Source organism: Arachis hypogaea, chromosome 20 (assembly GCF_003086295.3).
Source record: "Arachis hypogaea cultivar Tifrunner chromosome 20, arahy.Tifrunner.gnm2.J5K5, whole genome shotgun sequence".
In the NCBI taxonomy this organism is placed as follows: Eukaryota; Viridiplantae; Streptophyta; class Magnoliopsida; order Fabales; family Fabaceae; genus Arachis; species Arachis hypogaea.
The window spans coordinates 127247204-127261779 of record NC_092055.1 but is presented as its reverse complement, the minus strand read 5'-3'; the positions used below and the strand labels follow the sequence as shown (position 1 = coordinate 127261779).

The window sequence follows — 14576 nt, the reverse complement described above, 5'->3', positions numbered from 1 at the left end:
GGGACTTTGCTTCTAACCTCTTTGTTGACCGAAAGCCAGAAAACAGCAACCACAAAAGTCTTCCAATGGTAAAACAGATCTGAGCCATTGAGAAGCTACTTGGTCCCCAAGAATCACTTGTGACCGTAGATACACAGCAGATTAGGGTAAAAAACAACTTTCTCTTGTATGCCATTTTTGGACTTGCAGAGAGTTGGGAAGTAGAGAAGAAAGCAGTTTGCATATAATAGGAAGTGGTTTACCTTTAGCCTTTGCCTAAACTTGATTTGGTTTGAACTTGCTGATTTGACCTCTGTATTTCAAGCTTAATCTCTCTCTTTCATGCTTCTTTGGTGATTAGCGTAGGAGAGAAGCTTTCTTTCTCTTTCTTTGAGTTCTTACCACAGCAGGCAAAAGTATTCGTTGAGTTGGTAAAGCAAATGAGAGGAGTTTGCTTGTTGAATTTAAATCGGGCTTGGATCTAGATATGATTTGCTTGGCCCATTTTGATTTCTCAGCTTTGTTTCCTTTTGGGCTTCGTTTATGTTATTGACCCACCAGCCTTGTTTTATTTTTCATTCAGTTTGGGCTTCTTTGATGTATTCATTTTGGCTTGCATCAATAAATAATTAGCCACATCTAATCAAAGAATAATCAACAATAATTATTTACTTTGCTAAATAAAATAATGTTTGTCATCATCAATTATATTAGTTAATTTCTTAACTCAACACAATTGTCAATCAACAAAGAGTTTGATAACTCAAGTGTCTCCTATTACTCAACCAAAGCCAAGAGGAGAAAGATCTACACTAACATCCTTCTAAACATTTTGTCAAACACTTGGGAGGCACAAAAGGAAAACAAGATAAAATTGCAAGAAATATAAATCTACAACTACTAATTACAAGGAATTAACATAAATAATTAAAATCAACAATAAGAGAAATCAAACATAAATTGCATCAACTACCAAGTAAACAATTATAAGTAATGAAATACAAAACTAGGAAAGCAAGGGTAGAGGAACAAGAAATTGTAAAGGACAAGTAAATCAAAGCATGAATTAAACCTAGATCTAAGAAATCCTAATCTACATCTAACCTAATTCTAGAGAGAAGAGAGAGCTTCTCTCTCTAGAAATTAACTAAAGCATCCCCCAAACTAAACTATGACTTCCCCCTTTACCCCTCTTGACTTTTGCATGTAATAGGCTCAGAAATTCAATTGGATTTGGGCCTGAGAAGCTCAGAAATCTCCCCCAACATTTTCACTTTAATGAAGTCACGTGCAAGCACCGACGCGTACGCGTGGGTCACGCGTACACATCGTTTGGCATTTTTGCTTTCCATGCGTACGCGTCATGTACGCGTACGCGTCGCCATGCGACTTCAATTCCACGCGTGCGCGTCGGTGTATGCATCCCAAATCCTTGATTTTCCATGATTTCTCCATTTCGCATGCATTTCTCTTTATTCCTTTGATCCATTCCTAGCCTTTTGAACCTGAAATCACTCAACAAACATATCAAGGCATCTAGTGAAATCAAAGGTGGATTAAAAATAGAAAATTTAAGGCCTAAAAAGAATGTTTTTACATTTAAGTACAAACTAGGAAAAAGTCATGAAACCATGTTATTTCATTGAATAAATGTGGAAAAAAGTTAATAAAATCAACTCAAGTAAGCACAAAATGTACCACAAAATAGTGGTGCATCAATGGGCTGTTGTGGTGGCCTCTGATTCAAGTTGATTGTCTCTGATGCAGGCTGAAACAACAAAAGAAGACAGTTACGTATTAAGACAATATTGAATAAAGACAAGTAATATAATCACACAACAGTACCTCATCTGCCTGTGGTGTAGTTTGTGACAGGGGTATCTCATCCACATGATCTTGAGTAAGTGAAGGATTAGACCTTCCAATCGTTTTAGGTTGCTTTTTCTTATTTTTCTTTGCTTTTTCCTAGACTAACAACTTTGCAGTTAGATAAAAAAAATAGCAATAAGACTATGGGTGAAAGAATATTTACCAAAGGGTCAATTTGAAGTGGAGTTACATTAGTGCCCTCTTGTGGCCGATCCTAACGAAATGGGTAACCAATAGTTAAATAAGACAAATCAAACCTTGACCATTAAAATACCAGACACTTAAGACCCTGACAATATGTATAATATGGCAAATCGAACCCTAAGATACCTGTGGTGTGTTTTGGCTGGTGTCATTGGTAATTACAATATGTAACTTAGCAGGTCTTCTCTCTTTCTTGGTCATGGGTGTCCAGTTAGGGTCCTTAGCTTCATTTTTGCAGGTCTTGTAGTAATGCCCAGTTTGTCCACACTTACTGCATGTGACTTCAAGACGGATCCAGAAAATTTAGTGTGGAGGGGCCGAATTTTAGATAATTTTTTTTTCATTTCATAAAAATAATTAACATATAGTTATTAGAGTTGGTTTTTCAAAAAATTTATCAATATATATATATATATATATATAATTTTAAATTTTTTTACAATTTTATTTTTAATATGATAGTTACATAAAAAAATATAACAATATCAATAGTACATTATAAAATTATAAAGTACCAATAATTTATAGCGTGTTTAGTTAAAAATAATCACATATCTTATTAATTAAAATTAATTCTTTCAAAAATTTTTAAAAATTTGAAAATAAATGATAAATTATTAATTATTTGAAAGACACAATACCTTTATAGAATACAAGATATAAGATATTTTTATAAAAGTTTTTCTTTCAACAACATAAATTTAGAAGAAAAATAAGTATTTTGTATAAGAAAATAATATCTAAAGTACATAATGTGATTACCAAAATATAACTATGCAAATAATTATTAATATAATAATATAAATTTTAAATATATTAATATAAAATAAACAAATGATTTTTTATATAAATATAGAAAATATTATATAAAAACTAATTTGAAAGTTACAAAGACTTGAGGGTATGATATTAAATTAGTTAAGTGAAAAATATTAGTGAATTAAATAATTAAGACATAAATCTATTACATAATAAAAAATAATACATATAAAAATACTAAATTATATAATATTTTTTATTTTTTTAAATACATATCTCATATATAAATATAGTTTCTAAAAATTTTGGGGGGCCGAGGCCACTACTCGCCCCCCTCTAAGTCCGTCCCTAACTTCAAAAGTCTTCTTTGCTTTGTTCAGGTGCATTTCTTTTTCAACTGGATCGAACTTTCTCTTCATTTTTGGGCAGCATGTAGGTCTCTTTATTGGTGGAGGATCACATGGTACTGCAGTGGATGGAATCCAGTACTCTTCACTATTCACAGGTTTGATGCAATGTTTGTAAGTGTCCCTAATGGATTGCATTGTTAGCCACTTATGCACAAACTCCTCTGGCTTCAACCTAATCTTGTACATGGCTGCAACGGCATGCCTGCAAGGCATTCCTGAAGCAAAGTACAGTATTTTAGTATGGTAACAATAAGGTGTACAATATATAGAGATAATGAGTTAGGACATAGAATTACCAGTGAGTTGCCAAACGTTGCAGGTACAGGTCCTTTGATGCAGATTTACCCCTACCTTGTGGTTTTCCCTATACACTTCAAATAAAACTCTGTCGTTGTCTCTAGCCCAAATTGCTCTCCACTTATTGGCACTAGGCTTAATAAATTTGTCTAGTTTTTTCTGTTGTACAGGGGCCAATAGACCAGAACAAGCCTCCAATTTTCTCTTATGTGTGGCCATTTTTCTCATCAGGTAGCACCGTAAGTCTTTACACATCGTCAAAATTGGTTTTCCACGGTATTCGACAATCTTCGCGTTCCACACCTCGCACATGTTGTTCGTGATGTTGTCGACTTTGGGACCATGACTGAAGTAAGCTTTAGTCCACACTGCAGGCTCAAACCTTTGAAGATACTCCCAAGCTCCCGTATTCACTTTCTTCATTTTCTCTATAGCAGTGTTGAACTCTTGCAATGTGGTGCATCGTGCACATTCCCATACCAATTGTTTAGTTTGCTGATCCTTGAAATGCTTTATAAAATTCTTTCCTAGCAACTTTCAGGGCCCTTGCAATCATTATTGGGTTCAGCTGGATGTTGTATTCTTTTATCATATGCTCCATTGCATGTCTTGGCTTCATGTCGGGTTGAATGAGAAGTTTTTTAATTAGCTTAGAAGCCACCCAATGACGGTCAGCCATGTTACTACCATAGTCCCGAGCACAGGAATGCTCATCAATTAAGGTCTTCACCTGGAAGCATCTACTGGCAGAATTCCAAGAAATATATATCAACCAAGGACATTTATCAGCTGCACATGCTACCCTCAGTCTATGCTTCTCATTCTTAATGTATAAGACGTCCTTTCCTTCATAAACAAAGTAGTCTTTTAGTTCCTTTTTGAAAAGCTCAATTGTTGGGAACAACTGTCCAACCTTGAACTCAACCTCACCATATTTAGTATCTTCATCAAATGGATCATATGTTGTCTTACCCTCGTCCTCTGAAGAGATTGGTCTATTGAAGGCCTCACTCTCATACTCATATGGCTTTTCATAGTCACTATCCATCTCAATATTGGTTGGAACCGAGACAAACTTATCAAGCCCTTCACCCACATTATTTTTGTCACCACCCTCTGTCCCACCTACAGGGCTTGGTTTCTGCCCTCTTCTTGGTCGCCCAACATTCGGCCCAGGCCCAGAATTATGGCCTTCCATTGATCCATCCTACAGCCCATCCCTTAGTATATGTCTTCTTCTCACACCTGAATACTTTTTAGATGTCTTCTTCTTAGCAGTTTTTGGTGAAACTTTAGGACCAAATCCAGATGAAGAAGCCTTATTACCCCCAATCTTTTTCTTAGCTTAGCCTCCTTTTCTCCCTTCACCATCTGTGTTCCTAAGTTCCTCATCACTATCCTTGTCATCTGTTTCATAACCAGTAGCCTCTTCATCCACTTGTCTCTTACCCGACAATGATTTCTTTGGCCGCCTCTTTTTCTTTTTTGCTCTTATCCCTTCATCACTACTGCTGTCATCTGTCTCATACCTAGAAAGAGGAGGCTTGTAGGGCTCATCCTCTGTTGTCTCATATCCATCATCAGAGGATGATGATGATGAACTCACCACAACAGTCCCAAGGGCCACACCATCCTCAATTACTTCAGCCATATCCACTTCGTGTTCAAAATAAATATGCAATTCATCAATGTCCCTGTTCATAAGCTTATTTTCCCTCATCTGGTTCTCCATATCCTCCTTTATGGCATGAAGACCAGCCTCCATGTTGGGTGTTCTCATATCTAGCCAAAATATCTCCTTATACCTTGTGTAACCCAACTCCTTAAACAATGTCACCAAGTCAAAAAAATTCACATAATCCAGGTCCAGCGAGGGAAACCTCTTCACTTTTCCATGCATATAGCACATATCTCCTTCAGAATCATTCTAAAATATCTCCCCATGGTGAAACACTGGAATAATTAAATATTTAGACATCTGCGAAAAATAAATATGCATACCAATCTTAGTGGCACATTGAAACAACGAACGGAAGACAAGCATTTCAATTTTCATAAATTCACCACAGTCAAAATTAATGGAATCTATTTCTAACTTTCTCTAATGTGTGCTTAAAATAATATATTATCAACCCTGAGTAATCACGTTGGACATTACTTAATCAGGTTTCATGTTTTGTTTATTCAGGACCACAAGTGAGTTGTAAAGATCAATGGTGGTGTGTTAGAGTCAGTTAATAGGACCACATAAAGCACAAGAGACAAAGAGGTCCATGGAGAACAGGGCTTACCTAGACTGTGACTAGCACCGTGAGTCAACTCCTCCAAGCGCCGTCAGAGCTCCGTCAACGAAAATGATGTCAGCTTCATCAATGCCCACCCCAGTAACAACGACAACACGACACTCCAACTCCCCAAGGTAAACAATGGTTACGAAGGTGAAAAACGTTCTCTCGTAGGGTTTTCTAGTAATTTTGAAAGGTGAATGAAGGGTTTTTATGGAATGGTACAATGTGAAATAAATGTGAAAGGTCACTTCCCCTCAAAATGACCACGTTTTATGTTGACATGGATGCAGACAATTAACCCCCTGACCATTTCAGGTGTCCACGTCTGCAGCAATCGTCCACAACAGCAAGCTCACACACTCACCGTGACAGCTCAGCTTTTTCCGTTCATTCTTACCGGAGATTCACCCACAAGGACTGGCTTGTGTGACGGAGGTATGGGACAGGGACCGAAGTTGATTACAATATTCGTCAGGGGTTGCTTTGTCATTGTGCGAAATGGTCAGGGGCGGGTTGGTAGTTCACTCTACAAATATTGTATATTTTAATGTAAGTGCAATTCAGCAATAAGGTCATCCAAAACAAAGAACTCACATATATGTAAAAATAAAATTCAAAATATATGAAACATACCATGAGAAGAGAGAGCACCAATGATGCTAGTTACCTTAAATGTCGTGTGCATGACGCAATCCTGCTCTACATTCTTTGAGATTATGTGTACATTCAAAGTGTATGGACAAATAGTGTCAATAATGACCAACAAAGAGATTTTCAATCAAGATCTCCAATCTTGATTGGAGAATAACCTCAATGTAAGAAATCATACTCATAATGGGACTTTTTAGCCCATTACCTTCATTACTATTTATAACGCAGCTTCGAGGAACATGAATGAACTCATCTTTAATCAAAGAGGTTTACAAAATTCTGAATTCTCCTATTACATCAGAAATTTAGCTCAACCTATGATAGTATTCTAACCATGACCGAACCAAGAAACAAAGCTCCTACCTCTTTAAAAAAGTAACAAATTAGTTGGTATAATTTTCTGAAAGGTTGGCTCAAACTCAACACCGATGGGTTACTCAATTCTTCGAACTCGTCTGGTACTTGTGGAGGCCTCATCCGCATGCAAATAGAAGATTTATGGCAGGGTTCCTAATGAATATTGGAACCACTACAATCGCTATAGCAGAAATGTGGGGACTCTACGTGGGTTTGAAATTGGCTACTAAGTTCGGCATCCAGAGATTGAAGGTTAAAACTAACTCCTCTTGCACCATCTAGCATATCCATGGTGCTTCCTCACAGAGCCATTCATCTTCTTTCCTGATTCAAGCCATAAAAATCCTTCTCACTGGTCTAGAAACCTTTGAAGTCCACCATGTCTTCAAGGAATCAAACTTCGCCATTGACGCCCTTGCTAAATTCGCCCATTCAGCCTTGGTAGGACTGCAATGTTTAGACGAAGCTCCTCCTTACTTTTGTCCTGTTGGTGGGTCCCCAACTAAGTGGGGCCTACAGTTTAAAAAAAAAAGAATAAAAGTGGCGTTTAAGCCACGGGATAGAAAGAGAAGCTTTCTTTTAAATTTGAAAAAGAAAGAAAGGAGGGCTTGCTTCAGCGCCGAAGAGGAGAAGAATTTGGGGGAAAAGGGCAAGCATTTTTTATCCGATTAAACCGGTAAATTTGCTCCATTTCTTATGAAATTTTAGTATGTTATTTCTGGTATAGAGATGAACATTAGGATATAACTTCCTAGTTATATTGCCTTCTCTTTTGCCTGATTTGAGATACCCACTTTGTGGAGAGTTTATGTTGATTCCATCAATTTTGATGATGTATTTTGTTGATTGTTGAGATGCCCTAGTGTCACTAGGAAGACTGTTTGTATACCCATTATTCTGATGGTGGAAGATTTTATTGGACTAGATCCCATGGGTTTTTTGTCCCTCTTTTGGGGGTTTTCCAATGTTAAAATTATGGTGTTTGGTTATTTAATTTCTGCCATTATATTTGCTTCTTGGAGTATCTTTAGCATTGTCTATTTAATCGCACAGGTTGTAGAAAAATTATTTTTGATGCTTTCGCTGTTAGACAGGTTCTTGTTTGAACCTTTGTTGAGTTTTTCCCAACAAAGTGGTATCTAGAGCTTTGATTGTTTATCTTTGTGCTGATTAAATGGAGAAAAATACTCATGGATCAAATATGGTCAAATTGAATTCCCAAAATTATTCAATTTGAAAGACCCTCATGGAAGATATGTTGTATAGTAAGGACTTGTATGATCTTGTGGAGGGGGATAAATCTAAAGATACGAAATCCGATGCTGAATGGAAGAAGCTGAATCGGAAGGCAGTTGCTTTGATTAGGCAATGGCTTGATCTTAGCATGTATCCACATGTTAACACCAGAATGAATGCCGAGAAGATGTGGAACAAATTGAAGGAGTTATATGAGAGGAAGAATGTGCAAAACAAAGCATTCTTGATTAGGAAGCTTGTCAATATGAAGTACACTGAAGGTAAATCAATGCCGGAGCACTTGAGCATTTTTCAGAAGATGGTGAACAAACTGACAAATAATGAAATCATTTTGAATGATGAATTGCAAGCTTTGTTGTTGTTGAGCTCTTTGCCTGATAGTTGGGAAGTTCTGGTTGTGACACTGACTAACTCAGCTCCAAATGGAAAGTTGACGTTAGCAATGGTTAAAGAGAGCATGTTGAATGAAGAAGCCAGAAGAAAAGAGCGAGGTTTGACTAATGCCTCCTCTCAATCAGAAGCACATGTTTCAGAGTCACGGGAGAGAAGTCAAAGTAGAAAACCTCACAGTTCTGATAAGTCAGAGAGTCAAAGCAAGCCAAGAGAAAAGTACAAGATTTAGTTCACACTGATGTTTGCGCTATGGATGCTAAGACACTAGGTGGTGCATCATATTTTGTTACTTTTATTGATTATTATTCTCGAAAAGTGTGGTTGTTTTTAAATCTAAAGACCAAGTGCTCGGAATCTTCAAACACTTTCATGAAAGTGTTGAAAGAGAAACAGGAAGGAAATTGAAATGTATTCGAGCAGATAATGGTGGTGAATACATGGGTCCATTTGAAGAGTATTGTAAAGGACGATCAAGTTTGAGAAGACAGTTCCTAATACTCCCCAACATAATGAAGTTTCAGAGAGAATGAATCGCACTATCAATGATAGAGTCAGATGTATGCTCTCTCATGCAAAGTTGCCTCAATCCTTTTGGGGTGAAGCAATGAGAACTGCAGTAGATTTGATCAACCTTTCTCCTTCAGTTCCACTTAATGGTGATGTTCCAGAGAAAGTTTGAAGAGGTAAGGATTCCTCCTATAGTCACTTGCGAGTGTTTGGATGCAAGACTTTTGTTCACATTCCAATAGATGAAAGGTCTAAACTTGATGGAAAGCCAAAGCAGTGTATCTTCATGGGTTACAGTCACGAAGACTTTGGTTACAGATTATGAGATCCGGTGAGCAAGATAATTAGAAGCCAAGATATAATTTTTCTTGAAGATCAAACTATTGAAGATCTTGAGAAGACAGATAAGCCAACAATAACTGTTAGACGTTCTACTGATGATGAACCTGGTCCTTCCGCTAGACCTCCTGTTGATAGGGGAGATGCACAAGTTGATAATGTTGGTGATGATTTGCATGATGAACCTACACCTCAACCTGAAGTGCCAGATGTTGAAGTCCCACATGAACCACCAGTTGATCCTGAATTGAGAAGATCTACTAGAGAGCGTCATCCTTCTCAGAAATACTCTCTTCATGAGTATATGATGAACACTGAGACTGGGGAGCCAGAAAGCTACCAGGAAGCTATGTCTGATGAGCATAATGAAGATTAGTTGAAGGCCATGCAAGAAGAAATGAAATCCTTGCATGAGAATCATACTTTTGAATTTGTGAAGTTGCCGAAGGGTAAGAGAGCATTCAATAATAAATGGGTGTTCAAATTGAAAGTGGATAAAAATGTCTCACGACCAAGGTACAAAGGTCAATTGGTTGTGAAAGGCTTTGAGCAAAAGAAAGGTATTGATCTTGAGGAGATTTTTTCTCCAGTTGTGAAGATGTCCTCTATTCGAGTTTTACTTGGATTGGCGGCTAGCTTGAATTTAGAGGTTGAGCATCTTGATGTGAAGATTGTATTCCTTCACAGTGACATAGATAAAGAAATTTACATGGAACAACCGCGGTTAAAGGAAAGGAGCATCTTGTATGCAAGTTGAAGAAGAGCTTATATGGGTTGAAGCAAGCGCCAAGGCAGTGGTACAAAAAGTTTGATTCCTTCATGGAAGGTCATAGGTATAGTAAGACTTCTTCTGATCATTGTGTATATGTTAAGAAATTCTCTGATGGTGATTTTATAATTCTCTTACTTTATGATGATGACATGTTAATTATTGGTCATGACATTAAGAAGATTGAAAGTCTTAAGAAATACTTGAACAGATCCTTTACTATGATGGATTTGGGTCCTGCAAAGAAAATTATTGGCATGAGTATCACTTGTTACAGGAAGAATGGAAAACTGTGGTTGTCGCAGCAGAAATACATTGAGAAGGTTTTAGAGAGGTTTAGTATGAGTAATTCTAAACCTGTTAGTACTCCACTTGCTAGTCATTTCAAGCTGAATTCGCAGCAATGTCCTACAAGTGAGAAAGAGAAAGCAGAAATAAAGAAGATTCCATATGCATCTGCAGTTGGCAGTTTGATGTATGATATGGTATGCACCAGGCCAGATATTGCTCATGCCGTTGGACTTGTTAGTCGGTTTCTCTCTAATCCTGGCAAGGAACACTGGCAAGTAGTGAAGTGGATTCTCAGATACCTTAATGGCACTTCCAGAGTTTGTTTATGTTTGGGAGTGGCCAACCTGTGTTGGATGGTTACACATATGTGGATATAGCTGGGGATCTTGATTCAAGGAAGTCTACTTCTGGTTATATGATGACTTTTGCAGGGGGAGCTGTGTCGTGGCAATCTCGACTTCATAAATGTGTTGCTTTGTCTACTACAGAGGCTGAATACATTGCTATTGTTGAAGCTTTTAAGGAACTCTTGTGGATGAAAAAATTTCTACAAGAGTTAGGCATCAATCAAGAGAAGTTTGTGTTATTTTGTGATATTCAGAGTGCTATCCATCTCAGTAAGAATCCGACGTTTCATTCCCGATCGAAGCACATAGAGGTGAGGTATCATTGGATACGTCAAACGCTTGAGATGAAGTCATATGCACTTGAGAAGATCCATATTGATGATAATGGTTTAGATATGATGACTAAGAGTTTACCTACAGTGAAGTTTGATTCCTACAAAGAGAAGGCGGGCTTGGTGGAGCAGTCTATCCCCACTTGAGTTGGTGAATGAGAGATTTATTGGTGGGTCCCCAACTAAGTGGGGCCCATAATTTAAAAAAAAAAAAGAATAAAAGAAAGTGGCATTTAAGCCATGGGATAGAAAGAGAAGCTTTCTTTTAAATTTGAAAAAGAAAGAAACGAGGGCTTGCTTCAGCGCCGAAAAGGAAAAAAATTTGAAAGAAAAGGGCAAGCATTTTTTATCCGATTGAACCGGTAAAATTGCTCTATTTCTTATGAAATTTTAGTATGTTATTCCTGGTATAGAGATGAACATTAGGATATAACTTGCTAGTTGTATTGTCTTCTCTTTTGCCTGATTTGAGATACCCACTTTGTGGACGGTTTATGTTGATTCCATCAGTTTTGATGATGTATTTTGTTGATTGTTGAGATGCCCTAGTGTCACTAGAAAGACTGTTTGTGTACCCATTATTCTGATAGTGGAAGATTTTACTGGACTAGGTCTCGTGGATTTTTTGTCCCTTTCCCATGTTAAAATTCTAGTGTCTAGTTATTTAATTTTGGCCATTATATTTGCTGCTTGGAGTATCTTTAGTATTGCCTATTTAATCGCACAGGTTGTGAAAAAATTATTTTTGGTACTTTCGCTGTTAGACAAGTTCTTGTTTAAACCTTTGTTGAGTTTTTCCCAACACGTCTCCCTTTGGAAACTGATAAAAGGGGAGTGAAAGTTTCATATTAATCCCTGTTTAAGCGGTTTTGTTTTTTGGGTCTTTGGCCCCATTTTTTATGAGAGAGAGAGATCAAAGAATTATATAATTGCAAGTTTTAGAAGTACGTGTTGCACTAAGGGCTTGTTTGGGTGAGCTTCTAAGAAAAGATCTTTTTTCGAGTTATCTTTTTTTAAAAGATCTTATAGAGAAGTAAAAGTAATTTTATGTTTGGATATTTCATGTAAAAAGGTCTTTTTATCAATCAATTAGTTTGGGTATAATAATATAAAAGTACTTTTTTGTTTATTTATTACATGAAAAACATCTTTTTTTTAAGGAAAAAAGATCTTTTAAAAAAAGATGTAAATTACAGCTTCTCAAAAAAGATCTTTTTTTTTATTTTACTAGTGCTTTTACTTTTACTACTAGAAAATTGCCAAACACGTTAAAAAATAAAAAAAGATCTTTTTTCATTGAAAAAGATCTTTTTTAACAAAATAATGACGCCCAAACATGCACTAATTGTCACTAAAAACTTCCACTAAAATGAGTTATCATAAGGAATAAAGTATTAGTGATTTCCCTTAAAATATAAAAACTAAATTTAGAAAATAAAGAAAGTAAGAAAAAACAAAGTTGTAATACTTACCTAAGACTCATCGGAAGCATCAAGATGACGTTGATCTTCTGATTTTTCAACCTCTGAGCCTTTGATATTTTTTCAGATCGAAGTCCAATGGGTAGCACTTGTTCAACACCCTCCTCTCTCCCATCTTCTCTCTTCTTCTTTTTTCTGATTGGCTTTTAATCACTAAGACAATTACAAACGATTCATACTTAAATAATAATTAATTTAAAGAAAAAAAAAAGGAAGAATAGAATCCTCAATGATTTGCACTACACTCACTATTGGAATGGCTAGGGTTTATAGGAATACCTCTAAAAATAATTAGAGGAAGATGATCTTACGAGAATAAGAGAGGAAAGCAAGTGAAAAAGAGAGCAATAGTGAGTTCATAGTATTTGAGAGCCATTTAGGAATGGACAAGAACAATAGCTTTTTTTTTTAAAGATAAGAATTATTCATTGATAAGAGAATAGTGTTGTCCATAATAGGACTATAATAAAAAAGAAAAGGAGAAATTTTAAATAAGAAAGAAAATAAAATGAACGGTTCGCAAAAGAGAAAGGAATTAAAAGATAAGAAAACGTGCAGATATTTGATAAAGTTGTTGTTCTTAGACAATGCTATAGCTAAATGCAGAGATTAATGGGAGACTCAGCAACAAACGTAGGAGAGCATTGATTATGCTAAAACACTTTTTGGTTGTGACTCTTCAAAATGCTCCTGCATCCAATCGTGAGAAGCTAGAGCTCGTAATCCTTGAAAAGATGTTGTGCAAATCTCTCCCTCACCATTCGTTACTATTGGCAAAAATTTATATGCTCTGCAGAAAAAGAATATCATCAATAGAGGTTCTTTTCCAAACTTCAGCAGCAACTTTACAGCTAATTAAATAGTGAGAAACTGATTTCTTTACTTTTTGTATGCATCTTGGACAGATCTGAGTAGTGATTAGAACCTCCAATAAAGTACATGATGAATCGAAAACTTCTCATGCAAGACTTTCAATGTGAAAATCTTCACTTTTAGGAGGATTAGAGATTTCCAAAGCTCAAACTACAAATCACTTTTGACAAAATAATCAGGACAACTTTAAATAACTTAAAAACTAAGATTTTGATGGAATTATATTTTTGCTAAAAAAATTATAGACAACTATAAAATGAGATATTGCAATTAATATAGATTTGTAAAATTGATAGTAAATTGGTAGAACACTGTTGACATAAGATTCAACGCATTCATTTTTTCTAATTCAATCTCAAGCACAAAAAAAGGAGTTGATCTAGATCTTCTTAATTAGGATTATCACACTATAATGCAATTAGTAATCTCTTCTTCTCATCAATCAATCAATTAGAGGAGAAAAAATATTTATTATAATATTATTTAGGTATTGCTACATCTTCACATACATCCCTTTTATTTTAACTTTTGACAAAGGGATAAGTACTTTTTTCGTCCCTAAGGTCTGGGGTCAAAATCGATTTCGTCCCTAGCCTTTTTTTTTTGTTAAAATCATCCTCAACGTTTAAAAACGTTTTAAAATCGTCCTTTTCTATTTTTTTGGATCAAATTACCCTTAACTATTAATAAAAATTAAAAAAAAAACTCCACCCTCACCCTCCCACCCCCATCAGATCTCTTCGTTTCTCTCCTCCCCCCCCCCACACACAATTTTCCTTTCCTCCTACACCCACCCTCCATCACCCCCAACCCGCAGCCGCCTCGTGTCCAGCCCTCCGCCGCCGCCCCCACGTCCAGCCCCACGCCGCCGCCCCGCGTCCAGCTCCACGCCGCCCCGCGTCCAGCCCCACGTCGCCGCCCCGCGTCCAGCCCCCCGCCGCCGCCCCTGCGTCCAGCTCCACGCCGCCCCGCGTCCAGCCCCTCGTCGCCGCCCCGCGTCCAGCCCGCCGTCGCCCCTGCGTCCAGCCCCCGCCGCCCCTGTTTTTCTGTTTTTGCTTTCTGCCTGTTGTTGCTTCTTATTCTTTTCTTCTTCTTCTGTGGTTTTTGATAAAATTTGTTGTTGTTGATGAAATTTGTTGTTGGTGAAATTTAAACTTCTAAATTTTTGATGAA

At 36.8% G+C, this 14576-nt stretch overlaps 1 protein-coding gene across 7 annotated transcripts; it reads right to left on the bottom strand.

Annotated features, from left to right (window-relative positions):
• Positions 1–919: 919 nt before the first annotated feature.
• LOC112784929 (uncharacterized) lies at positions 920–13650 on the bottom strand. Of its 7 annotated transcripts, XM_025828296.3 has the most exons (6): positions 12522–12873; positions 2179–2333; positions 2012–2062; positions 1825–1944; positions 1678–1747; positions 920–1484 (listed from the first exon to the last, which is right to left on the bottom strand). In XM_025828296.3, the coding sequence occupies exons 2-6, from the start codon at positions 2251–2253 to the stop codon at positions 1471–1473; spliced, it is 330 nt and encodes a 109-aa protein (XP_025684081.1). In that variant the 5' UTR covers positions 2254–2333; positions 12522–12873; the 3' UTR covers positions 920–1470. The 7 variants fall into 7 exon arrangements, 6 of the variants coding, with proteins under 6 accessions (XP_025684081.1, XP_072086969.1, XP_072086970.1 ...); XM_072230868.1 differs by having other exon boundaries at positions 920–1747; XR_011879226.1 differs by lacking the exon at positions 920–1484 and having other exon boundaries at positions 1568–1747; positions 1825–1949; positions 12522–12661.
• Positions 13651–14576: the final 926 nt, after the last annotated feature.